Source organism: Mustelus asterias, chromosome 23, assembly GCF_964213995.1.
Source record: "Mustelus asterias chromosome 23, sMusAst1.hap1.1, whole genome shotgun sequence".
Classification (NCBI taxonomy): Eukaryota; Metazoa; Chordata; class Chondrichthyes; order Carcharhiniformes; family Triakidae; genus Mustelus; species Mustelus asterias.
Window position 1 is genome coordinate 69,871,757 of NC_135823.1, and position 27,349 is coordinate 69,899,105.

The 27,349-nt window shown below is 43.5% G+C and overlaps 1 protein-coding gene across 4 annotated transcripts in view; it reads left to right on the plus strand.

Annotated features, from left to right (window-relative positions):
• Positions 1-27,349, plus strand: part of abcc1 (ATP binding cassette subfamily C member 1 (ABCC1 blood group)) — a 110,939-nt gene that overhangs the window by 74,022 nt on the left and 9,568 nt on the right. For all 4 annotated transcript variants that reach the window (XM_078240912.1, XM_078240913.1, XM_078240914.1 and 1 more), the window contains 7 exons: positions 1,638-1,782; positions 8,973-9,180; positions 12,462-12,772; positions 17,619-17,818; positions 18,074-18,200; positions 20,962-21,063; positions 23,083-23,229. In XM_078240912.1, coding sequence (XP_078097038.1) covers positions 1,638-1,782; positions 8,973-9,180; positions 12,462-12,772; positions 17,619-17,818; positions 18,074-18,200; positions 20,962-21,063; positions 23,083-23,229 — 1,240 coding nt within the window. The remainder of the gene's footprint in view (positions 1-1,637; positions 1,783-8,972; positions 9,181-12,461; positions 12,773-17,618; positions 17,819-18,073; positions 18,201-20,961; positions 21,064-23,082; positions 23,230-27,349) is intronic.

A 27,349-nucleotide genomic window follows, 5' to 3' on the forward strand; every position in this document is an offset into this window, starting at 1 on the left:
GAGCCTCTTCCGCTTTATTCTCAGCCTATTGTCATATTCTTCTATTTTTTTTCTTCATCATTTACTCACCTAGCTTCCCTTAAACTCCATCTACGTTATTCACCTCAACCACTCCATGTAAGAACGAGTCCCACTCTAAAGAAATATGTTGATATGATTTATCAGTGACATATCTTGTATAAATGAACTCCACTCCCTCGGTTGAAGACATCTTTTCAACTTTTACCCTTTAGAAGCCCTCCATAGTTTTAAAGACCTCTACCATGTGATCTCTGAATGTTCTTTTTCCAGAGCGAAGAACCCCAGTCTTTTCAGTTTTTGTGGATGGGGTTGCACCCTCTCAGCTCTTTGTGAATCACTTTCTCCACTGCTTCTAGATCTTTGTAATGTGGAGACCAGAACTGTTCAAACTATTGTGGTCTAACCAGGGTTCCATAGAGGTTTGAACATAACTTCTCTGCGTCTGAATTACATTTGTTGCCTTATTTGCATTTTTTGTAAATTTTTAAATTCATTTTATGGGGCGTGGGCATCACTGACTGGGCCTGCATTTATTGCCCATCTCTAACTGCCCTCCATTTCAGAGAGGCATTTGAGAGTCAACCACATTACCTCACATGTAGGTAAGGGTGGTAGATTTCCTTATCTAAAGGGCATTAATGAACCAGATGGGTTTTATGACAATCAGCAATATTTTCATGGTTTCACTAAACTTTTACTTGAATACAAGTGTTACCACCTGCAATTGTGCAAATTGGACGCGGGTCCCCAGATCTTGCCCCAGGTCTCTGGATTATTAGTCCAGTGATAATATGCCACTGCTTCCCCTTTGTCAACCTTTGTGGCTACTTTTAATGATTTGAGGCTCTGTATCCCTAAATCCCTTTGTGGCCTTACAAATTTTGACCTCCTTGTACAGAATTGGGCCTTTGCTTTCCAAGGAATAGGCTGCACCCCTTTCATTACTCCCACCAAACTGTGCTGCCTCACAAAGTGCTGCCTCATGGTGGCACAGTGGGTTAGCACTGCTGCCTCACAGCTCCAGGGACCTGGGCTCGATTCCCGGCTTGGGCCACTGTCTGCGTAGAGTTTGCATGTTCTCCCCGTGTCTGCATGGGTTTCCTCCGGGTGCTCCGGTTTCCTCCCACAGTCCAAAAATGTGCAGATTAGGTTGATTGGCCTAAACCAATCAGCCTTCCTCAGTGTTATCTTTGACTCACTGGCAAATTTTGATATTCCACTTCCGATTTTTGAGTCCAAATCCAAACCCGCTGGAGTGAACCACTCCTGGTGGATTGGGGGGCGGGGGGGGGTGGGTGGTGGGTGGAAGAGATGCTAGTGGGCCTGGAGAATACCAGAAATGCAGAAGGAGCAGCAAGCGCTCCAAAAGCTTGTGGCTTTTGCTACCAAATAAACCTGTTGGACTTTAACCTGGTGTTGTGAGACTTCTTACTGTATTTACCCCAGTCCAACGCCGGCATCTCCACATCATAGTATTGGGGACCCAGGGAGATTTAGAATCACAACTTCCTGACATTTCCATTCCATTAAGTTCAGCCAAACCCTTCGTTACTAACTACAGATGACCAAAGCGAGATGCTGCTGTATTTTACTGTTTTTTCTCTTGATAATTATAGAATGAATAAATCAAGCCCAGCTTCTAATGAAGAGGAGGCAGCACCTTCACAGCAGAAAAACGCAAACTTGCCAGATGCCAAAGAGACAGCAAAGCAAACAGCTGGTGTGAAATTGACAGAAGCTGACAAAGCTCTGACTGGTAGAGTAAGGGAATGCATAAATCTTTACATCTGACTTGCATGTAATCAGTGAGTGAAGGACTTCCAATTAAATGCTATTTTAGTCGTTGCACAATTTATGGATGTTTTTGAAAAATTGCCATCGTTTTAAGCTTCCGTCCACCACCCACTTCCAACGTTTTGTGGGAAATTCTGTCTAATCCATGAACACCTGATCGTGCTGTCAATGATACTTATTGATTGGAGTGCCAAATAGTCTACTTTAGTGTGTTCTTGGGAAAGGATATTAGAGTCCTGGTCTCAGCATTTACTTAGGAAGAGAAGCCATTTATTTTATTATAAACTTGGAAAACACTGTTTACTACTTCAGATACACGTAACTCAGCTTCAGCTGCGTAAAGTTAATCCGGTGGAAACTAAACATTTTGCTGACTTGGCTAACGTTTACCTAATAGGCTAAATTATGTAGGTGCTCATAATATTTTTATGATTTGAGCTTAGAAGTTCCTATAAGTGGAGATCTAGTTTCTTTTTCATGAGTTTATGTTGGCTGAAACAGATGGAAAAATTATTCGCAGGGACTAAGTGACATCATGAGTTAGATACTCTGGGATCTATTTCAGACTCTCTCCATGAAAATCAGCCCCCGTTCCAGATGATAACCAAAGCATCCACTATTTCCAAGGCCACCTCCTTTAGTACCTGGGGGTATAGATTATTGAACCATAGGATCCTACAATGCTGAAGGAAGCCATTTGGCCCTTTTGAGTCTGCACCAACCACAATCCCACCTAGGCCCTATCCCCATAACCCCATGCATTTATGCTAGCTAGTCCCCCTGACACTATGGGGCAATTTAGCATGGCCAATCCACCTAACCTGCACATCTTTGGAGTGTGGGAGGAAACCCGCGCAGACATGGGGAGAACATGCAAACTCTGCACACAGACGGTGGCCCAAGCTGGGAATCGAACCCGGGCCCCTGGTGCTGTGAGGCAGCAGTGCTAACCACTGTGCCACCGTGCTGCCCATTATTATTAGATTATTGGGCCCTGGGGATTTATCAACTTTCAGCTTTCCTGTTAATTTCTCCAGCACTATTTTAAAAAATAATTTCCTTCAATTCCTCCGCCTCATTAGACCCTTGATTCCTTAGCATTTCTGTGAAATTATTTGTGTCGTCTTCTGTGAAGTTTGAGGCTTATAAGATGATGAGGGGGATAGATAGAGTGGACGTTCAGAGACTATTTCCTCGGGTGGATGTAGCTGTTACTAGGGGGCATAACTATAAGGTTCGTGGTGGAAGATATAGGAGGGATGTACGAGGTAGGCTCTTTACTCAGTGGTTGGGGTGTGGAATGGATTGCCTGCTGTGATAGTGGAGTCGGACACTTTAGGAACTTTCAAGCAGTTATTGGATAGGCACATGGAGCACGCTAGAATGATAGGGAGTGGGATAGCTTGATCTTGGTTTCGGAAAAGGTTCGGCACAACATTGTGGGCCGAAGGGCCTGTACTGTGCTGTACTGTTCTATGAATCTATGAAAAAAGATAGAACTAAAGTAGTTGTTTAATTGCTCTGCCATTTCCTTGTTCTCCGTTATCTATTCTCCCATTTGGACTGGTTTCACTTATCTTTTTAATGCATATTTCTAGAAGATTTTACAATCCACTTTTATGATCCTTGCAAGTTTACTCTCGTATTCGATTTTCCCCTCCTTTGCTGAATTCTGAACTCCACCCAATCCTCAGGCTTGCTACGAGCAGCTTTGCATGACTCCTCTTTGGATCTCGTACTAGCCTCAATTTCTTTTGTTAGCCATGGTTGAGTCACTTTGCCTGTTGTGTTTTGGTGCCAGAAAGGAATGATTACTGTTGCTCTGCATATATTCGATCCTTAAAAATTAACCATTGCCTCTCCACTGTCATGCCTTTCAATGAAGTTACCCAACCTATCTTAGCCAACTCATCTCTTGTACCTTCATACTTTGTTTAAATTTAGGACCCTAATTTTGGATTGGACTACTTCACTATCTATTCCAATGGAGAATTCCATTATTTTGTGGTCACTCTTCCCTAAAGGACCCTGCACAAGACAAAATCTAGGATGGTCTGTTCCCTAGTTGGTTCTTCAACATACTGGTTGAAAAAAAAAACTATCCTGTCCACACTCCAGGAATTCATCCGTCACAGTATTATTGCTAATTCGATTTGCCCAGTCTGTAGGTAGATTGAAGTCACCCATGATTACTGGGGCACCCTTGTTGCATACATCTCTCTCTTGTTTAATGCTGTTTTGTATCTTCCTACTACTGTTCAGAGGCCTATGGGCAATTCCCACTAATGTTTCCTGTCTGTTGTTGCTTTATAGCATCAACCCAGACTGATTCTTCATCTGCATGTTCTGAGCCAATGTCCTTTCTCGCTATTGCACTGATTTCAACAACACCATCCCATCTCCCTTTCCTTATTGCCTGTCCTTCCTAAATATTGAATACCCTTGGATATTTAGTTCCCATTCTTGGTTACCTTGTTGCCATGTCTCTGTAATCGCAATCATATTATACCCATTTAGAAACTACTTGTTAATTCATCTACCTTATTGCAAATGCTCCATGCATTCAGATACAGTACCTTTAGATATGTCTTTTTAACATTTTACACACCTTATTTTGTACTGTGGCCCTCTTTGTTGCTAGCCCTTGTGTCCTCTGCCTTCCACCTTTGCCTTCTACTTATCTGTCTTTCATTCTATCTTTATTTCATACTCGCCATCTCCCTGCCACTCGAGTTTAAACCCCCTCCTATGGCACTAGCAAATGTCCCTGTGAGGATGTTGGTTCCAGTCCTACTGGGCAGCAACATAGGGACATAGGAATTAGGATCAGAAGTAGGTAAATTCAGTTCTTCGAGCCTGCTCTGCCATTCAGTCAGATAATGGCTGATCTCTGCGTGGTCTCAAATCCACCTCCCCACCTGTTCCCCATATCCCCTTATCCTTTTTTTAAAATTAGAAATATATCTATCTCCTTCTTGAAACTATTCAATGATTCAGACTCCACCGCGCTCTGGGGCAGCGAGTTCCACAAATTCACCACCCTCTGCGAGAAGTAGTTCCTCCTCATCTCAGTTTAAAATCTACCGCCTCTCAACCTATACCTGTGACCTCTTGTTCTAGATTGCCCCATAAGTGGAAACATTTGGTCTACATTTACTTTATCAATTCCTTTTAAAGTTTTATATACCTCGATCAGATCCCCTTTCATCTTTCTAAACTTCAGCAACTATAAGCCCGAACTGTTTAATCTCTCCTCATACGTCAACCCTTTCATCCCTGGAATCAATCTGGTGAACCTCCTCTGAACTGCCTCCAATGCCACTGCATCTTTCCTCAAATAAGGAAACCAAAGCTGGACACAATACTCCAGATGCGGTCTCACCAACACCCTATACAATTGCAACAACACTTCTCTACTTTTTATACTCCAGCCCTTATCCAACAAATGCAAACAGCCCACTTGCCCTTTTTATTATGTGCTGCACCTGCATGCCGACTTTTGCGGTTCATGAACAAGGACATCCAGATTTCTCTTCCCGGATGCATTTTGAATCTGCTTTCCATTTGGGTAATAATTTGCCTTTCTATTTTTTCTGCCAAAATGGACAACCTCACACTTACCCACATTAAAAGCCATCGGTCAAATGTTAGCCCATTTTCCCAGCCTATCTATATCTGTCTGTAGAATCTTGATATCTCTTCACTGCCTATTTTCCCACCATGCGGCACCTTGTCAAACGCTTCTCGAAGTCCCAGATATACCACATCCATTGGCTCCCCACTATCCACCTTGCTGGTTATGTCCTCAAAGAATTTGAGCAAATTTGTCAAGCATGGCTTACCCTTCATAAAACCATACTGACAATGGTGGATTGAGCTTTGTTTTTCCAAATACTCATTCATCTCCTCCTTGATGATTGATTCCAGCAACTTCCCCACCACAGAGGTCAAGCTAACCGGCCTATAGTTTCCTATTTTTTGCCCCTCTCCATTTTTGAATAGGGGTGTCACATTAGCGCGTTTCCAGTCCACTGGGACCTTACCAGAATCCAAGGAATTTTGAAATATCAAAACCAATACATCCACCATCCCTGCTGCCACCTCCTTTAATACTCTAGGGTGCAGGCCATCAGGTCCCAGAGACTTGTCTGCCTTTAATCCCATTAGTTTATTCAATACCTTCTCCCTAATGATTGTTATTGCACCAAGTTGCTCTGCATTAACTACAGGTTTTGGAAAATCTTCATTCTTCTCTACCGTGAAGACAGAGGCAAAATATTGGCTTAGTGCCTCTGCCTTCCCGTTAACTCAGAAAAGGAGATCAAATTGCACACAACATTCCAGGTGTGGCCTCACCAAGGCCTTGTATAATTGCAGCAAGACATCCCTGCTCCTACACTCAAATCCTCTTGCTATGAAGGCCAACATACCATTTGCCTTCTTTACCGCCTGCTGCACCTGCACGCATACCTTCAGGGACTGGTGCACAAGGGTGGTTGTAGAGGGTTGGTTTTTCAAACTGGAGGCCTGTGACCAGCGGTGTGCCTCAGGGATCAGTGCTGGGTCCACTGTTATTTGTCATTTATATTAATGATTTGGATGAGAATATAGGAGGCATGATTAGTAAGTTTGCAGATGACACCAAGATTGGTGGCATAGTGGACAGTGAAGAAAGTTACCTCCAATTGCAATGGGATCTTGATCAATTGGGCCAGTAGGCTGACGAATGGCAGATGGAGTTTAATTTAGATAAATGTAAGGTGATGCATTTTGATAGATTGAACTGGGGCAGGACTTAGTCAGTCAATGGTAGGGCATTGGGGAGAGTTCCAGAACAAAGAGATCTAGGGGTACATGTTCATAGCTCTTTGAAAGTGGAGTCGCAGGTGGACAGAGTGGTGAAGAAGGCATTCAGCATGCTTGGTTTCATTGGTCAGAACATTGAATACAGGAGTTGGGACGTCTTGTTGAAGTTGTACAAGACATTGGTAAGGCCACACTTGGAATACTGTGTACAGTTCTGGTCACCCTACTATAGAAAGGATATTATTAAACTAGAAAGAGTGCAGAAAAGATTTACTAGGATGTTACTAGGACTTGATGGATTGAGTTAAAAGGAGAGGCTGGATAGACTGGGACTTTTTTATTTGGAGTGTAGAAGGCTGAGGGGGTGATCTTATAGAGGTCTATAAAATAATGAGGGGCATAGATCAGTTAGATAGTCAATATCTTTTCCCAAAGGTAGGGGAGTCTAAAATTAGAGGGCAGAGGTTTAAGGTGAGAGGGGAGAGATACAAAAGTGTCCAGAGGGGCAATTTTTTCAAACACATGGTGGTGTGTCTGGAACAAGCTGCCAGAGGTGGTAGTAGAGGCGGGTACAATTTTGTCTTTTAAAAAGTATTTAGATAGTTACATGGGTAAGATGGGTATAGAGGGATATGGGCCAAATGTGTGGGCAATTGGGGTTTTTAAAAAAAAAAAAGGCGGCATGGACAAGTTGGGCCAAAGGGCCTGTTTCCATGATGTAAACCTCTATGACTCTATACCTCACCAGTATCGTCTTCTAAAGGGCCAACATTTACTTTAGCTATTTTCTCTCTCCTTATATACTTACAGAAGGTGAGATCTGTGTTTATGTTTTCTGCTAGTTTCCTTTCCTAGCTCATCTTGCTCTTTTGATTCTATTTTTAGTAGCGTTTTGCTGAGCCTTTTAATTCTCTCAATCCTCCAGCTTGCCACTAGCTTTTGCAGTTTGATATGCCCTAGTTTTTGCTTGTACAGGTCCCACCTTCTCCAGAATTGGTCCCAATTCCTCAGGAATCTAAATCCCTCCCTCCCCTCCATCCCACACCATCTCTCCCGTCACACATTCACCTGGTCAACTCTCCCAGCTCTCGCTAGCGTGTGACACTGGGAATAATCCTGAGGTTACTACCTTTTGAGGTGCTGTTTTATAATTCATTTCCTAGCTCCCTACATTCTGCTTGCAGGACCTCATCCCTCTTTCTAATTGTATTGTTGGCACTGACATGGGCCATGATCTCTGGCTGTTCAATTTCTCCCTTCAGAATGTCCTGCAGCTGCTCAGTGACAGCCTGGACTCTGGCACCATGGAGGCAACGTGCCATCCAATCGTCATACCTGCAGTCACAGCAACATCTATCTGTTCCCCTTGCGATAGAATCCCCTGTCACTATTGCTCTCCTACTCTCTCTCCGTTTGACATTTTCCCCAATTTACTCGTGTAAAATCGAGTTGATCAAGAGTTGTGAAGTAAGTGCTTGACTGCAATCGGAATTTTAATACGGCAGTAACTCAAATTGAGCTCAACTAAAGCTAATGTTTACATAAGATTTGGAACCTCTTAGTTCGTTTAAATCACTCTAAGCCTGGATTGAGGAATCTTTTGCCAATTACAATGTTTCTCGAATGGAACCGTGCAGTTGTCATAGTTTCACCTTTTTGTAAAAGTCAAGCCTTCCCAAGGGCAACTGCGGAATAGAGAGAAATGCTGTCTCTGCTGGCAACACCCACGTGAATGAAAAAACAGAATACGTTGGATGAAAGCAAATTACTGCGGATGCTGGAATCTGAAACCAAAAGAGAAAATGCTGGAAAATCTCAGCAGGTCTGGCAGCATCTGTAAGGAGAGAAAAGAGCTGACCCTTTAGGGTCATCTGGAATCGAAACGTCAGCACTTTTTTTGAGGTGGATAAATCTGCTGAGATTTTCTAGCATTTTCTCTTTTGAAAACAGAATACATTTCTTTGTTTTCTTTTGTTCCTTGGGAAGGAAATATTAGTCTGTTTGGATCAGATTGACTTTAAGGTGCCGTATATGGCAATAAAATTGATGTGTCGAGCAACTTATGTGAGGATGTGCAGGTCAATTTTGTTTCGTTGGATTTGTGCTGTGATAATGACAGCAGTTTTTTCTTGAAGTTGAGATACTACATTGTCATCTCGTCGAGGAGCAAAGCCAAACGCTATTAAAATTCCTCATGTACAGTTGGTATTTGTCAGCCTGGGATGTGGACCACTGACCTCAAGGTTGTGACATGAGCAGCATTTATCATATGGCTTTGCATTCTCTCACAATTTGATGATCTGTTTGCATGTAATTCTGATCTTTCTCATTTTATGTTTCTTTAAATTCAGGTGAAATTCTCTGTTTTCTGGTCATATATGAGGGCAATTGGAACCTGCATTTCTTTCTGCATTGTCCTATTCTACCTGTGCCAACATGTAGCCTCTTTATCCTCTAATTACTGGTTGAGTTTGTGGACAGATGATCCAGTTGTTAATGGGACCCAACAACATACTTCACTCAGGCTGGGAGTGTATGGCGCACTTGGAATAATTCAAGGTTTGTAAGAATGACTTTGATTTGCAACGTTAATGTGAAACAAGATGAAAAGGTTACTGCTTCTGAAAACATTTTGAGGAACATTGTGTTTTATAATCCGGGCATTTGGACCACAATTGGATTATTGCAGCTGCTGTAAGCAGTTTCTTTTGATAAATGTGTTGCTCTTAAGGCATGGATTCTGTTTGTAACACCTGTTGGAATTTTGTTATGGATTGCCGAAGTCATTGGCTTTAGTTTGTGTAAAACTGCAAGTAGCAGTTTTACATTCTCCCAAATAGTGATGTGAATGCGATCTTGTACTATTTTGAGTTGGCATCATGATCGTAGATGTTGTTCAGATCTGTTGAACGGAGTTATAGTGGAAAATAGGTGCTGTATAACTCTGAACTTTTTTGTAACTCTTCCCCTGCATTCTCCCCTCTACAACACCCTCCCTGCCACAAGTCAGCTGTCATTAAAATCATAGAGGTTTACAGCATGGAAACAGGCCCTCCGGCCCAAATTGTCTATGCCGCCCTTTTTTTAAACAACCAAGCTAGTCCCAATTGCCCACGTTTGCCCCATATCCCTCTATACCCATCTTACCCATGTAACTGTGTAAATGCTTTTTAAAAGACAAAATTGTACCCGCCTCTACTACTACCTCTCGCAGCTTGTTCCAGACACTCACCAACCTTTGTGTGAAACAATTGCCCCTCTGGACCCTTTTGTATCTCTCCCCTCTCACCTTAAACTTATGCCCTCTAGTTTTAGACTCCCCTACCTTTGGGAGACCTGTAAGATCACCCCTAAGCCTTCCATGCTCCAGAGAAAAAAGTCCCAGTCTATCCAGCCTCTCCTTATAACTCAAACCATCAAGTCCTGGTAGCATCCTAGTAAATCTTTTCTGCACTCTTTCTAGTTTAATAATATCCTTTCTATAACAGGGTGACCAGAACTGCACATAGTATTCCAAGTGTGGCCTTACCAATGTCTTGTACAACTTCAACAAGACGTCCCAACTCCTGTTTTCAATATTTTGACCAATGAAACCAAGCGTGCCGAATGCCGCCTTCACCACTCTGTCCACCTGTGACTCCACCTTCAATGAGCTATGGAAACAGACCCTTCGGCCCAACTTGTCCATGCCACCGTTTTTTTTTTAAACGATCAAGCTAGTCCCAATTGCCCGCACTTGGCCCATATCCCTCTTTGTTCTCTAACTCTCCCCAACACCCTACCATTAACTGAGTAAGTCCTGCCCTGGTTCGATCGACCAGAATGCATCACCTCACATTTATCTAAATTAAACTCCATCTGCCATTCGTCAGCCCTCTGGCCCAATTGATCAAGATCCGGCTGCAATCCGAGATAACCTCCTTCAATCTCGACTATGTCACCAATCTTAGTGTTATCTGCAAACTTACTAACCATGCCTCCTAAATTCTCATCCAAATTATTAATATAAATGACAATTGAGACTTAACATCTGCCAACCACCTGACCTTTGGTTTCCCTTCCTTCATGGCACACCAGCAGCTGTTTGCTTGCTCAATCGTATCCTCCTCCTTAGCTCCATCCTTCATCATTTTCTGAGGAAGGCGTTCACAGTTTCTCTCCCACTTGCCCCCCCCGGTGACCCTTGTCTTTGCACACAAGTCGAAGGGATGTGAATGTGACCATATATGGCATCCAGCTTGCTTAACCATTCATCGCCAAATTTAGGTAAACCATCTCACATTCTGCTGACCCCTTTTCTTTGCCTCAACTTCATGCTACCCTAGGATAATCCCCAAGAGCAGAGGTAACCATTGGCTTTCTTTCTGCAATACCATCCATCTCCTTGAACCATTTGTCTCCATCTGCTCCTCTTGAGGAGCTCATGAATTTGTTTATTGCCAAGAAAGGGACTTGGCACTTGGTTGCCTCTGCTTCTTCCCTCCCCCTGCCTGCCCTCTGGGGTAACTAAAGCTTGAACCACATTAGTGATCAAAGTTATTTTTGTCTCCGGTTACAAGTGCCATCCTTGGCCATTGCCTTTGGAAGAACTGTTGTTGACAGTTGACAGTTGGCATTTGCTACCAAATAAACCTGTTGGACTTTAACCTGGTGTTGTTAAAACTCTTACGTTGTTGACAGCCCCAGCCCAGTGTCATATTTGACCCCAATTTTAGCTTCTAATCCCATTCTTCTCAAGCATGAAGTGTGGCTGCTTCTATCTTCATAATGTGACCTGCCTTCATCTCTACCTCAGCCCATCTCCAAAATGTTGCCTCCCCTTCTCTCCCTCTCTCCCCCTCTCCCTGCCCATCTGTCATGTAAACCGTTATTCATGTCTTTGTCATCCCGACTTGAGTTACTCCACTAGCTGGCCTCGAATGCTTCATCAACTTGACATTCAGAAGTCTGTCCTCTCTTGTATTAGATTCTGTTTGACTTTTGTGTGTGTTCGTGTCCCCGTGTGTGTGTTCCCGTCTTTCCTGTGTCGCGTTCTCTAACTTGACATAATTCACTGCCTTAAATGTTTCCCTCCCCTTTAAAACCTATCTATTTGACCAAGCTTTTGCTTTCATCGCCTAATAGAGTCATAGAGGTTTACAGCATGGAAACAGCCCCTTCGGCCCAACTTGTCCATGCCGCCCTTTTTGTTAACTCTTAAGCTAGTCCCAATTGCCCACATTTGGTCCATATCCCTCTATACCCATCTTACCCATATAACTGTCTAAATGCTTAACAAAGGACAAAATTGTACCCGCCTCTACTACTACCTCATTCCAGGCACTCACCATCCTTCGAGTGAATAATGTGTCCTCTGTTTGGCTCTTCCTTTCCCTTCCTCTCTGAAATCCTGAAGGCTGCATTTCCACATTAAAGGTGTTCAACTAACTTTTGGTGTTGCTGCTGGTAGGGCGGCACAGTAGCACAGTGGTTAGCACTGCTGCTTCACAGCTCCAGGGACCTGGGTTCGATTCCCGGCTTGGGTCACTGTCTGTGTGGAGTTTGCACATTCTCCTCGTGTCTGCGTGGGTTTCCTCCGGGTGCTCCGGTTTCCTCCCACAGTCCAAAGATGTGCGGGTTAGGTTGATTGGCCATGTTAAAATTGCCCCTTAGTGTCCTGAGATGTGTAGGTTAGAGGGATTAGCGGGTAAATATGTAGGGATATGGGCGTAGGGCCTGGGTGGGATTGTGGGCGGTGCAGACTCGATGGGCCGAATGGCCTCCTTCTGCACTGTAGGGTTTCTATGATTTCTATGCTGCTGCTTGTCGGTCTGGAACTAAACTTCTGTTAAATGTTGCAGGTCTTTTTGTCCTTTTATCGTCAGCGATGATGAGCATGGGGGGGATATCGGCTTCGCGCTGGCTCCACGATCACGTGCTGTTTGATATCCTGATGTCACCAATGAGCTTTTTTGAGCGAACACCGAGTGGGAATTTGGTAAACCGCTTCTCCAAAGACATTGATACCATAGACTCTGTGATTCCGATAGTGATTAAAATGTTCTTGGGATCGCTATTTAATGTTCTGGTTTCTTGCACGGTGATTCTAGTGGCCACTCCAATAGCAACCGTGATCATTCCACCCTTGGGATTTATCTACATATTCGTACAGGTCAGTATTAATGAAATCGTTATGCTCCATAAAAATTTTATAGGAATCATTTTTCAAGATTACTCAGAATTTAATTTTCCTGTCTGGTTGTTAATTATACTGGTATAAATTTGCTTCCCTGCTGAGGCTCTCAGATCATTTTATTTGTGCTCGGGTCAGTAATGTACTGCAAGTGTGGATTCTGCTTTAGTGTGGGCATTTATCAACAATGATCATTAGGAGACTCTGGTAGATTGATGTCACTGGAATTTGGAACGCCAGGTAAAGTGTTCCATATGTGAAAGCTGTTCAGAAGAGGAAATTCCCTGATCGCCGTGTGGTGGTGTAGCAATGGAATGCGAGGTGTTTGTTCTTTGAACAAAGAGCAAAGAAAGTTACAGCCCAGGAACAGGCCCCTTTGGCCCTCCAAGCCTGCACCGACCATGCTGTCTGTCTGAACTAAAACCCCCTACCCTTCCGGGGACCATATCCCTCTATTCCCATCCTATTCATGTATTTGTCAAAACGCCCCTTAAAACTCACTATCGTATCCGTTTCCACTACCTCCCCTGGCAGGGGGTTCCAGGCACCCGCCACTCTGTTTAAAAACAAACTTACCTTGTACACCTCCTTTAAACCTTGCCCCTCGCACCTTAAATTTATGCCCCCTAATAATTGACTCTTCCACCCTGGGGAAAAGCTTCTGACTATCCACTCTGTCCATGCCCCTTGTAATCTTGTAGACTTCTATCAGGTCACTCCTCAACCTCCGTCGTTCCAGTGAGAACAAACCAAGTTTCTCCAACCTCTCCTCATAGCTAATGCCCCCCATACCAGGCAACATCTTGGTAAATCTTCTGTACCCTCTCCAAAGCCTCCACATCCTTCTGGTAGCAGCTCTGGATGCTCCGGTTTCCTCCCACAGTCCAAAGATGTGTGGGTTAGGTGAATTGGCCATGCTAAATTCTCCCTTCGTGTCAGGGGGACTAGCTAGGATCAATGCATGGGGTTATGGGCCTGGGTGGGATTGTGGTCGGTGCAGACTCGCTGGGCTGAATGGCCTCTTTCTGCACTGTAGGGATTCTATGATTCTATAATTTGAAGAATCAAGTTGAGTTTAAACTGCTCGCTCATCCTAAATAAATCTGCTGCGGAAAAATATTTTATAATTAGTGACAGATCTAGAATAAGGAATTGTGTTGCAACTTTCTGTTTAAGTTGCATTAAGATTCTCCAGGTTTTTGATGATTGCACTTCCCTTAAGGTCATAATCGCGTTTCAAACCAGTGTTGCCACCTTTTGCATTAATGAAGAAATTACAGTAGCAATTATGTGATTGTCTATCATTCCACCCATTTATATTGGCACTGCTGGTAAGAGGTTAATATTTTATAACGTATGTCACATTCTTAGGTTTCATAGGCTGGACTTAAAGATGGAAGACATTTTTCTGAAACAGGTAGAAAGAAAACAAATACTTTGATTCTAAAAATCGCATTGGTCATTCTGATAAATTCTAAATCCAGTGATTTTTGTTCCATTTAATTTTCCATTTAATGCATGGAATAATTAATTTCACAATCTTATCCAAATGAATATGAAGTAATTTTTTGTACACTTTGAATTTTTGTCGTGTATATTGGAGATTTCCAAAGCGAAGCCACCAAACTTGATCCTCAGTTTGGAATATGAGGCGGAGAAAGCGATTTGGAATTGAGGTGCATGTTATTCGTTCTTATAAGAATGTACAGGGTTCACTGGTTATTTGACTCATCTCGTGTTTATCTGCAATTGGTGTAAAGAGAGGGTGACTTCCCTTCATAATTAATTCCAAAAATGCTGGTGTAATTTCAAAAAAACACACATACGAGCATAATGTGAAAATATTGTGCTGACGTGATTATTTTAAATGGTACACAGTATCTCTCGATAATGTGGAAGAAATTTTAAATTCGTTTTAGCTGTTTCTTTAAATGCGCAATAATTGCAGAGGTCACGTGGAGAAATAATACCAGGTTTCAAAAGAGATTCCAAAGAGTTTAGGTATTTATTACTTAACTGTTAGCAGCACCAAGTTAGCCGCGTTTATGATCTGCTCCCTCACTATGAAGTGTATTTCATAAGTGTACAAGAGTTTACTCTGAGATACACTTGCACAATATCTTACTATTTGCGGTAGCACAGTGGTTAGCATTGCTGCTTCACAGCGCCAGGGACCGGGTTCGATTTCTGGCTTGGGTCACTGTCTGTGTGGAGTTTGCACACTCTCCCCGTGTCTACGTGGGTTTCCTCCGGGTGCTCTGGTTTCCTCCCACATTCTGAAAGACGTGCTAGTCAGGTGCATTGACCCGAACAGGCAAAGGAGTGTGGCAACTAGGGGAATTTCACAGTAAGTCCATTGCAGTGTTAATGTAAGCCTTACTTGTGACACTAATGAATAAACTTGAACTTATTTGTCAAATGCCTGTATCAAGGCATTAATTGACTTCAGTGGTGGTAGCTTGGTTGGAGAGGGAAGGACCCAATGACAATGGATGAGTTTATTTAAAGTGATCCAGAAAGTCCACTATATCAATATTTTGCTAGTGTTTTCTGATCTGGGTGCGACTCCGTTCTGCTGCAGCTAATAGGATTACTGCCAAAGTGTGTGCTTATTAGTATGAAAGGTTGCCCTGGTTATATTGTCGGTACAAAGTTCTCAATCTTCAGAATCTAGGTTTTTGAGAGCTAGGAAGCAACTTTTTAACCAAAGAATAACTTCTAGTTTCCCTCTTGCCTGTGAAATGAACACTACGGCCAGGATGCTTAAAAGGAAAAAAGGCACGTGAGAGCTACTTTACTTCAAACATTGGGGTGGCTGAGGGGGGAGGGCAATTAAAATTGAGCAATGTTAGAGACAAACCAGCCTCCTATCCATTGACTCTGTCTACACTTCCCGCTGCCTCGGAAAAGCAGCCAGCATAATCAAGGACCCCACACACCCCGGACATTCTCTCTTCCACCTTCTTCTGTTGGGAAAAAGATACAAAAGTCTGAGGTCACGTACCAATTGACTCAAGAACAGCTTCTTCCCTGCTGCTGTCAGACTTTTGAATGGACTTACCTTGCATTGAAATGATCTTTCTCTACACCCGAGCTATGACTGTAACACGACATTCTGCACTCTCTCCTTTCCTTCTCTATGAACGGTATGCTTTGTATAGCGCACAAGAAACAATACTTTTCACTGTATGTTAATACATATGACAATAATAAATCAAATCAAAATCAAAGAGGAAAGTTTGACTCTGATTCGGGTGGAGAAATTTGCCATCCTTTCCTGGTCTGTCATGGAGGTAACTCCAAACCCACGTCAATGTGGTTGACTTTTAACTGCCTTTTGATATGTCCTCAATGGCAATTGGGGATTGGCAGTAAGGAGTGTCCGTTGCTGTGTTGTCCGCATCCTGTGAGTGAATACAAAAATAATAGGGAAAAGGGGCATCAGGAGAAATGTCTTAACTTTTCTGAAATTGTTTTACTTCCGTATCTCAGGGTTAATGTTATACTAACTTTATTCCTGACATAAAGGTATTGTTTGAATCTCTCAAATAAGCTGAAAACAGATAAAATAATCAGGGTTTTTAATACCCAGATTTTAAAAAAATGATAATGGAATCCGTAATGAACCAAACTTCAAATGAATGCAGCATTGTAACCATTTTCTTGTGCTTTGAATGTGCTGTGGCTGATATAAGCTGTAATTTCTAGAGACAGTCTCTTCAACTGTCATCCATCTTTTACCAAAGTGAATGCTACAACACATGAAGTTCCTTTCAATTGAAATTCTCTATCTCTGTGACGTATTCCAAAACGTAGCAGAGATTGGGTCCTGGACTTGAGAACAGCAGCGAGAGAGAGATGGTGTTACTGGTCCATTCTGCAGCATTCAGGCTGTGACAGTAACCAAGAGATAAGCTCGTAATCCTAACTTTTCACATGGGGTTTCAGTCATGTGGCATGTTATTGGCTCACAGTGGAGGGTGATCCATGATAATGAAACAGCATTGATCTCCCATTGTCATAGCTATCAAGATGCCATTGAAACAGATAGGGATCCTTGGTGTTAATGGTATGTTATTTCTGTTAAGATTCACAAATGAAGAGCATTGTTTAACTAAGTGCTGTAGAGGACAGCTGGGATAATGGGTGAGAGGATAATGGGTGACATAGTGGCACAGTGGTTAGCACTGCTGTCTCAGCGCCAGGGACCTGGGTTTGATTCCCGGCTTGGGTCACTGTTTGTGCAGAGTCTGCAGTTCTCCCTGTGTCTGCGTGGGTTTCCTCCGGGTGCTCCGGTTTCCTCCCACTGTCCTAAACGTGCTGGTTAGGTCAATTGGCCATGCTAAATTCTCCCTCAGTGTACCCAAACAGGCGTCGGAGTGTGGCGACTAGGGAATTTTCACAGTAACTTCATTGCAGTGTTAATGTAAGCCTACTTGTGACACTAATAAATAAACTTTAACTATGAGACTAAACAAAGTCAATAAGAAAAGATCTGTGGCTCAATTTTGCCTTCAGTTGGCTTGGATTCTGTTTGTAGTTAGTGCCATCCTTGCATAATTTGCGTTCTAGTCCTTTATAGTTGCTGGTAGTTTCAGGGGTCAGAAGGTCTAGCGGCCCTGAGCCCTCTGTTTTGTCGAGAGTTTAGACAATGGCAGATGTGAAGTCATGGACATTATTACCTCCTGAGTTTTGTGGCTAATCTAGATTGAGTGTTAGTGGAAGAGAGGTGATTAATTTTGGCTTGTTAAAAATGCTGCTTGTTCCTTGTTTTTTGGCGACTGTTAGAATTCTGTAGACTCATTGATGCCTCTTCTGCTTTTAGAGATACTACGTGGCTACCTCGCGTCAGTTGAAAAGGTTGGAATCGGCCAGCCGGTCACCCATATTCTCAAACTTCAACGAAACTCTGCTTGGTGTCAGTGTTATCCGTGCGTTTGGAGAAGAAGGTCGTTTTATACACCAGAATGACTCCAGGGTTGATGAAAACCAGAAAGCTTATTACCCCAGCATTGTTGCCAACAGGTAATGTAATAACACATTTCTACATTTGGTCATTTGCACCACTCTGTTTTGGAAACACAGAAGTCATTAAAAGTGGATTCACTTGAATGCTTGGTCAATTAGTCTTGATTGTCAAACCAAATTTAATGTAAGTGGTGCTGATTATTCTTGCACCAACTAAGCATGTTCCAAATTGCTCGAGGGAGCAAGCGAGCTGGTTTGACCAACCGCACGATGATTAGATTAACTATTTTTATCTTGTTAACATCCCACCAGGTGGTTGGCTGTGAGACTGGAGTTTGTTGGCAATTGCATTGTTCTTTTTGCTGCCCTGTTTGCTGTGGCTTACAGAGATAGTGTCAGCCCGGGGATTGTCGGGTTATCTATATCATATGCTCTACAGGTATGGAGAAATACATTTATACTTTTAAATAGTTAGATTATTATCATTATAAACTTCTGTAATTGAACTGCATTACGTCCGACTTAATTTTTTCAGTAGTAGTTTCCACTGAATGTCTAGAATTAGAGTTATGACTGCCCTTGACATAAAAGCAGCAAGCACTTACTGATTGTGACATCAAGGAGCCCTAGTAAAACTGAAGTCAGTAGGAATCGGGGAGGTGGGGGGGGTGCGTGCACGTGCCTGTATCCTTCACTGGTTGAATTCATACCGGTTGTTCGAGGTCAATCCTCTCAGTCCCAGGACATCGTTGCAGGAGTTCCTCAGGGTAGTGCCCTAGGCCTAATCAGCTTCAGCTGTTTCATCAATGACCTTTCCTCCATCACAAGGTCAGAAGTTGGGGATGTTCGTGGAATGTTCAGCACCGTTCACGACTCCTCAGATACTGAAGCAGTTCATGCCTAAATGGAGTAAGACCTGAACAATATTCTGGTTTGGGCTGAAAAGTGGCAGTAACATTCATGCCACACAAATGCCAGGCAATGACCATCTCCAACAAAAGAGAAACTAATTATCTCCTCTTGACATTCAATGGCATGAGCAATGCTGAATCCCCCATCATCAACATCTTGGCAGTTATCATTGACCAGAAACTGAACTGGATGAATGCGGCTCCAACAACACGCAAGAAGCTTGACACCAGCCACGACAAAGCAGCCCGTTTCATTAACACCCCATCCACCACCTTAAACATTGTCTCCCTCCACCCCTGACACACGGTGGCAGCAGTGTGTACCATCTACAACATGCACTGCAGCGACTCACCTTTGAAAGCACATTCCAAACCTGTGACCTCTACCACCTAGAAGGACAATGACAACAGATGCAAAGGAACGCCACCAACTGCAAGTTTCTCTCCAAGCCACTCCTCATCCTGACTTGGAAATATATTGCTGCTCCTTCACACTCAAAATCCTGAACTTTTTCTAACAGCACTGTGGGTATACCTACATCACGTAGACTGTTCAAGAAGGCAGCTTACTACCACCTTCTCAAGGGCAATTAAGAATAGGCCATGAATGCTGGCCTAGCCAGTGACTTCCACATCCGATGAATGAATAAGTTTAACATTTCATTGCCCTTTTGCGCTGATTAGTTTAATCTGCTGTACTTTTCCTTATTTTACCTTGGGCTGGGGTGTGGCTGGGAAGACTACATTAGCTGTCCATTTCTAATTGGTTTGAGGTGATGGTGTGACTGGTGTTCTCACAGCATTGCTGCTCTTGTCCTTGGTCATAGAGGTTGCTCTCAGTGTGACTGCAGCCATGATACACCAGTGAAGGAAGGGCTTGTTGACTGGTAGCAATCAAGCAAGCTGCTCTTCCCTGAATGGAATCGAGCTTTTTGACTATCATTGTGAGGTTGCTAAATGTCCAAGGCGAAGGACAATCCTATTGAGCTTCCTAGAGGGTGGAAAGTGGGTGAGGAAGTGGGCGACGCATCACAAAATACCCGGTCTTTGCTGTTACACTGAGGCAATCTAATGGAGTCGTGCAATATTTCTTTGTACCTTTTTGGAGTTGTAAAGTGAAATGGAAATTACTTTCCTGCTTGAAGCAAAGTCTGACTATTCCAATGGATCCTTTGTTTTATAAAATCCTCAATTCACGGTGGCACAGTGGTTGGTGCTGCTGCCTCACAGTGCCAGGGACCCGGGTTCAAATTCCTGGCTTGGGTCACTGCCTGTGTGGAGTGTGCATATTCTCCCCGTGTCTGCGTGGATTTCCTCCGGGTGCTCCGGTTTCCTTCCACAGTCCGAAAGACGTGCTGGTTAGGTGCATTGGCCATGCTAAATTCTCCCTCAGTGTACCCGAACAGGTGCCGGAGTGTGGCGACTAGGGGATTTTCACAGTGACTTCATTGCAATGTTAATGTCAGCCTACTTGTGACACTAATAAATAAACTTTAAACTCAATGTCACACGGTAGCTTTCAGTAACAGAATATCTCGAGAGATTACCTCACTGTAGCAACTGTACAGATTGCATTATTTTTGTCTCTCAATTGGGTTTGTCAGTAAAGTGAGAACAAAATATTTTATTGTGTACCATGTTGGCATCATCTTGGAATTTATATTCACTTTGATTCATGCACATCTTAATGGTGGTAGATTCAAATTTTTACTTTTAGAAGCTATTTCCATTAATTTATCATTTGACAAATGAGAAAGATACCCAGTAAAATCAGGCAATTGCTGCTCCCCAAAAGATCAACACAGTTTGCTGGACTTTTGTTGAGCAAACTTATCAAAGGAGGTTAAATGGGCGGCACGGTGGCATAGTGGTTAGCACTGCTGCCTCACAGCGCCAGGGACGTGGGTTCACTTCTGACCTTGGGTGACTGTTTGTGTGGAGTTTGCACATTCTCCCCGTGTCTGCGTGGGTTTCCTCCAGGTGCTCCGGTTTCCTCCCACAGTCCAAAGATGTGCGGGTTACATTGATTGGTCACACTAAATTGACCCTTAGTGTCAGGGAGATTAACAGGGTAAATATGTGGGGTTACGGGAATAGGGCCTGGATGGGATTGTGGTCGGTGCAGACTCGATGGGCCAAATGGCCTCCTCCTGCACTGTAGGGATTCTATGATTTGGCAGGAATAAATGCAATTGGTTCAGATCAGCCACAATCAAACTGAACGATAAACAAGTACAAAGTGGTCCACTCCTGTTCCTATGTCCCTAAGAATGTCTCGTTATTGTTTAGATTACATCAACATTAAACTGGCTGGTACGCATGACCTCTGAAGTGGAAACCAATATTGTGGCAGTGGAGAGAGTGCAGGAGTATTCCAGTACCCCCAAAGAGGTAAGGTTCAAATTAGAAAATTAAAACCAATCTGTCCTCTGAGATTGCAGGACTTGGGTTTGGAAAACTCAGTTTGATATCTCGACCTGCAAAACATAAACGTGTAGAATTCAGATTGTTTGCATAAGCCCAGAAGTGGGGGTGGGGGGAGAGAGTGACGGAGACGGCCTGCTAACCCTAATGGCAGGACCTCCAGTTAAATGAAATTTCCTACAGTCCTGACAGCTGACAGATTCATTGCCTGGACGTTGGGCAGTAGCTTTGATCTTGGCTGCAGGTGGTTACAGTTTGGGGTCAGAATCCTGGATTTCCCTCACTAATAGCACGGCGGGCGTACCTACACCTCGGGGACTGCAACGGTTCAAGAAGGCGGCTCCTCACCACCTTCTCGAGGGCAATTCAGAACAGTTCCTGATGATTGTGACACACGAGAGTTATTTTGAGACACAATATTACCATTTGGCCTCACTACTTTGTTCCAAAGAGCAATGGACCAAATCTTAAGCAGGTTAAGCGGAGTTCAGTGTTATCTGGATGACATCCTGGTTACTAGCAAAGACGAGGAGTAACGTCTTTGCAACCTGGATACCACTCTACGAAGATTGAGGATTATTAAGTGTCCGAAAGGACAAATGGGAATTTTCCAATCTTCAGCCGAATATTTAGGACATGTAACTCATTTCAAGCGAATTTGTCAGTCCCCTTTGAAGGTTAAAGTTATTACCGAGGCACCCGTACCTCAGAATGTCAATCAGCGTTGATCCTTCTTAGGATTAGCTAAATTACTGCAGAAGGTTTGTCCCCAATTTGGCGACCATTTTAAAACCTTTGCTACTGTGTCAAAATAAAAAGTGGAAGTGGGTGGATCGATGTGAGCAAGAGTTCATGCAAGCCCAGGAGGCACACTGCTCAAGTCAGAATCCTAGCACATTTTGATTCCAATCTACCCCTGCAGTTAGCGTGTGATGCATCACTCTATGGTGTTGGTTTCCCACATCATACCTTCAGGTGAAGCTAGACCTATTTATGTTTAGAACATTGAGTAAAGCTGAAATTGAGAAAGAAGACTCAGGAATTCATTTTGGGATTAAAAAGATTCCATCAATTCTTGTATGGAAGAAAATCCAGATTATTGATGGACCGTTGTCCATTTAATGACAATGTTTGGACCACATGTCGAGATTCCATCACTGCCAGTGGGCGGAATACAGCGTTGGGCATTGCTGTTGTCGGCACACGCACATTATCAAATATAGTCAGTCAAACCTTCATGCAACGCAGATGGGCTTTCCTGACTACCCTTACCAACTAGTTTGTCAACAAGTGGTTTGAATAGAAGTATCTTCTACTTTGAAGGAGGTAGCGAGGAGCTACTTCTGGTGACCTGGATTAGAAGCAGAAATAAAGGAGAAGGCGGGAATGTCTGTCTTGTGTGAAGGTGCGAAACCAGCCAACATTAGCACCATTACATCCGTGGGAATAGCCAGAAGAGGCTTAGCAACGGTTACAGATAGATGACCAGGACTGTTGGAAGGACGCATGTTTCTCATTATTGTTGATGCTCGTTCAAAATGGCCAGAAGTTGTGATCATGAAGACGTTGCGATCGTCTACAGAGAAGAAGATTAGGAGAAATTTTTGTCTGATTTGGTTTCCCTGAGTAACTGGGGAGTGACAATGGACCATACTTCATAGCTCAAGAATTAAAAACCTTCTTGAAGGGAAAACTGAATACAAATTAGATCTGCACCATACTATCCCGAATTGCTGCCATTAATATGACTCTTTTCATGCCAAATTATTAAACTATGTCGCTAAAACTTCATAATTGATAAATCATTTTGAGCCGTATTGTCTTCCACTTTTATGGTTTTAAATTTAGTTTGTTATTTCCCCAATACTTTGATGATAAAAGGCTTCAACATAGAGCAATTTTTATAAATAAATGTATTGCAATAAGAACATTCTGGTAATTATATCTGTTGGAAATGGTGTTGCTTTTTAAAATAATTCCACGTAGGCACGTTGGATTATTCGAGATAATCGACCATCTAAAACGTGGCCTTCGGAAGGCAAGATCGAATTTGTGAACTATGGATTACGATATAGAGAAGATCTTGACTTGGCTTTGAAGGACATAACTGTATCCATAAATGGAGGTGAAAAGGTGAGTTGCAGCGCTCTGACGACCAATACAAGAGTTGGGCAGCATGGTGGCACAGTGGTTAGCACTCACTGTCTGTGTGGAACATAGAACATAGAACATAGAACATTACAGCGCAGAACAGGCCCTTCGGCCCACGATGTTGCACCGACCAGTTAAAAAAAAACTGTGACCCTCCAACCTAAACCAATTTCTTTTCGTCCATGAACCTATCTACGGATCTCTTAAACGCCCCCAAACTAGGCGCATTTACAACTGATGCTGGCAGGGCATTCCAATCCCTCACCACCCTCTGGGTAAAGAACCTACCCCTGACATCGGTTCTATAACTACCCCCCCTCAATTTAAAGCCATGCCCCCTCGTGCTGGATTTCTCCATCAGAGGAAAAAGGCTATCACTATCCAGCCTATCTAAACCTCTAATCATCTTATATGTTTCAATAAGATCCCCTCTTAGCCGCCGCCTTTCCAGCGAAAACAATCCCAAATCCCTCAGCCTCTCCTCATAGGATCTCCCCTCCATACCAGGCAACATCCTGGTAAACCTCCTCTGCACCCTCTCCAAAGCCTCCACATCCTTCCTGTAATGTGGGGACCAGAACTGCACACAGTACTCCAAGTGCGGCCGCACCAGAGTTGTGTACAGTTGCAACATAACGCTACGACTCCTAAATTCAATCCCCCTACCAATAAACGCCAAGACACCATATGCCTTCTTAACAACCTTATCTACTTGATTCCCAACTTTCAGGGATCTATGCACACATACACCTAGATCCCTCTGCTCCTCCACACTATTCAAAGTCCTCCCGTTAGCCTTATACTCAACACATCTGTTATTCCTACCAAAGTGAATTACCTCACACTTCTCCGCATTAAACTCCATCCGCCACCTCTCGGCCCAACTTTGCAACCTGTCTAAGTCTTCCTGCAAACTACGACACCCTTCCTCACTGTCTACCACACCACCGACTTTGGTGTCATCAGCAAATTTGCTAATCCACCCAACTATACCCTCATCCAGATCATTAATAAATATTACAAACAGCAGTGGCCCCAAAACAGATCCCTGAGGTACACCACTTGTAACCGCACTCCATGATGAATATTTACTATCAACCACCACCCTCTGTTTCCTATCCGCTAGCCAATTCCTGATCCAATTTCCTAGATCACCCCCAATCCCATACATCTGCATTTTCTGCAGAAGCCTACCATGGTGAACCTTATCAAACGCCTTACTAAAATCCATATATACCACGTCCACTGCCTTGCCCCCATCCACCTCCTTGGTCACTTTCTCAAAAAACTCAATAAGGTTAGTAAGGCACGACCTACCTGCCACAAAACCATGCTGACTATCACCTATCAATTCATTACTCTCCAAATAACTATAAATCCTATCCCTTATAATTTTTTCCAACATCTTGCCGACAACAGAAGTGAGACTCACCGGTCTATAATTCCCGGGGAAGTCTCTGTTCCCCTTCTTAAACAATGGGACAACATTCTCTAACCTCCAATCTTCTGGTACTATACCAGAGGCCAACGACGACCTGAAGATCAGAGCCAGAGGCTCTACAATCACTCCTCTTGCCTCCCAGAGAATCCTTGGATAAATCCCATCCGGACCAGGGGATTTATCTATTTTCAGACCCTCCAGAATATCCTGCACATCCTCCTTATCAACTGTAATACTGTCTATTCTACTCCCCTGCAACCCAGTGTCCTCCTCAGCTATATTCATGTCCCCTTGCGTGAACACCGAAGAGAAATATTGGTTCAATGCTTCACCAATCTCCTCCGGTTCCACACATAACTTCCCTCTGCCATCTATAACTGGCCCTAAACTTGCCCTAACCAACCTTCTGTTCTTGACATACCTATAGAACGCCTTAGGATTCTCTTTAACCCTATCCGCCAAAGTCTTCTCATGTCCCCTTTTAGCCCTTTTAAGCTCGCTCTTCAACTCCCTCTTAGCCAATCTAAAGCTTTCTAGTGCACTACCCGAGTGCTCACGTCTCATCCGAACATAAGCCTCCTTTTTCTTTTTAACCAACAAAGAAACTTTTTTGGTGCACCACGGTTCCCTAGCCCTACCAATTCCTCCTTGCCTGACAGGGACATACCTATCACAGACTCGCAGTAGCTGCTCCTTGAAAAAACTCCACATGTCGGACGTTCCCAGTCCCTGTAATCTCCTAGTCCAACCTATGTTTCCTAATTCTCTCCTAATAGCCTCATAATTACCCTTCCCCCAGCTAAAACCACTGGCCCGAGGTTCATGCCTATCCCTTTCCATCACTAAGGTGAACGTAACCGAATTGTGGTCACTATCACCAAAATGCACACCAACTTCCAAGTCTAGCACCTGGTCTGGCTCATTTCCCAGCACCAGATCCAATATAGCCTCACCTCTAGTTGGCCTGTCTACATACTGAGTCAAAAAACCTTCCTGCACGCTTTGAACAAAAACTGACCCCTCTAACGAGCTAGAGCTATAACAATTCCAGTCAATATTAGTCAAGTTAAAATCCCCCATAACAATTGCCCTATTACTTTCACTCCTAAGCAGGATTGACTCCGCAATCCTTTCCTCAACCTCTCTAGAACTTTTAGGAGGTCTATAAAAGACTCCCAACAGGGTGACCTCTCCTCTCCTATTTCTAATCTCCGCCCATACTACCTCAACAGATAAGTCCTCATCAAACCTCCTCTCTGACACTGTGATACAATCTCTGACCAATAATGCTACCCCTCCCCCTCTTCTACCTCCTTCCCTACTTCGACTAAAACATTTGAACCCCGGGACCTGCAGCATCCATTCCTGCCCCTGCTCTATCCATGTCTCTGAAATAGCCACAACATCGAAGTCCCAGGTACTGATCCACGCTGCAAGTTCACCCACTTTATTGCGAATACTCCTGGCATTGAAGTATACACATTTCAAACCCTGCTCCACCCCACCTCTGCAATGCCGTGCATTGCAGTCCCCATCCATGCATCCCTCACTTTCAGCCCCACTACTCAGGATCCCTCCCCCCCCCCCCCGAATCAGTTTAAACCTCCCTGCATGGCCTTAGCAAATTTACCCCCCAGGATATTGGTCCCCTTCTGATTAAGGTGTAGACCATCCTTCTCATAGAGGTCACACCTTCCCCAGTACGAGCCCCAATTGCTTAAGTACCTGAACCCCTCCCTCCTGCACCATCCCCTCAGCCATGAATTCAAACCTTCCCTCTCCCTATTCCTCTCTAAACTATCCCGTGGTACAGGCAAGAGTCCAGAGATAACCACTCTGTCAGTCTTGGCCTTTAGTTTCCACCCCAACTCCATAAATCCCTGCCTAATATCCCCTTCCCCTATCCTCCCTATGTCGTGTGTCCCCACATGTACAATAACTTTGCATGTTCTCCCTGTGTCTGCGTGGGTTTGCTCCAGTTTCTTCCCACAGCCCCAAGATGTGTGGGTTAGGTGGATTGGCCATACTAAATTGACCCTTAGTGTCAGGGGAACTAGCGAGGGTACGTGCGTGGGGTTATAGGGATAGGGCCTGGGTGGGATTGCAGTTGGTGCAGACTTGATGGGCTGAATGGCCTCCTTCAGCACTGTAGGGTTCTGTGAACAGGTCGTTGACAGTAGGCATCATTGCATAATGGGCTAACTGTAGATTTAATGACCGGGTTTCACTCTACCTGCTGATTCATTTTTAACAACTAAATATTCCTCGAAACATCCCAAATCCTGTCAATTTCAGCCTTGCATTAGTTCAATTTATAAAGTGTAATTTATAAAGTGCAAATCTGGCTGAAAATATCTGGTTTTTGGGACATTTTTGCAGTGGGTGTCTGAAGTTTAATGAGTAGAGTTGCGATGTGACGTGTCTGCTTCAATTACCATCATGTAATCTGCTCACATTCTGGTACTGATGTTACACAGAAACTGGTTGGCATTTTCTTTCTCTGGAAATGTATTTTTTACCCTCTTGTTGATAACTCCAGGTGTGCTGGTAAATTATAACAAATCTAAAACTGTCAGTGTTTGTGGAGAGGGGAAAGATTGCTAAATATTGAACACGTTAAAATGTGAAAAAAACAAGAATAAGGCTCCAGTAGCAAGTCTT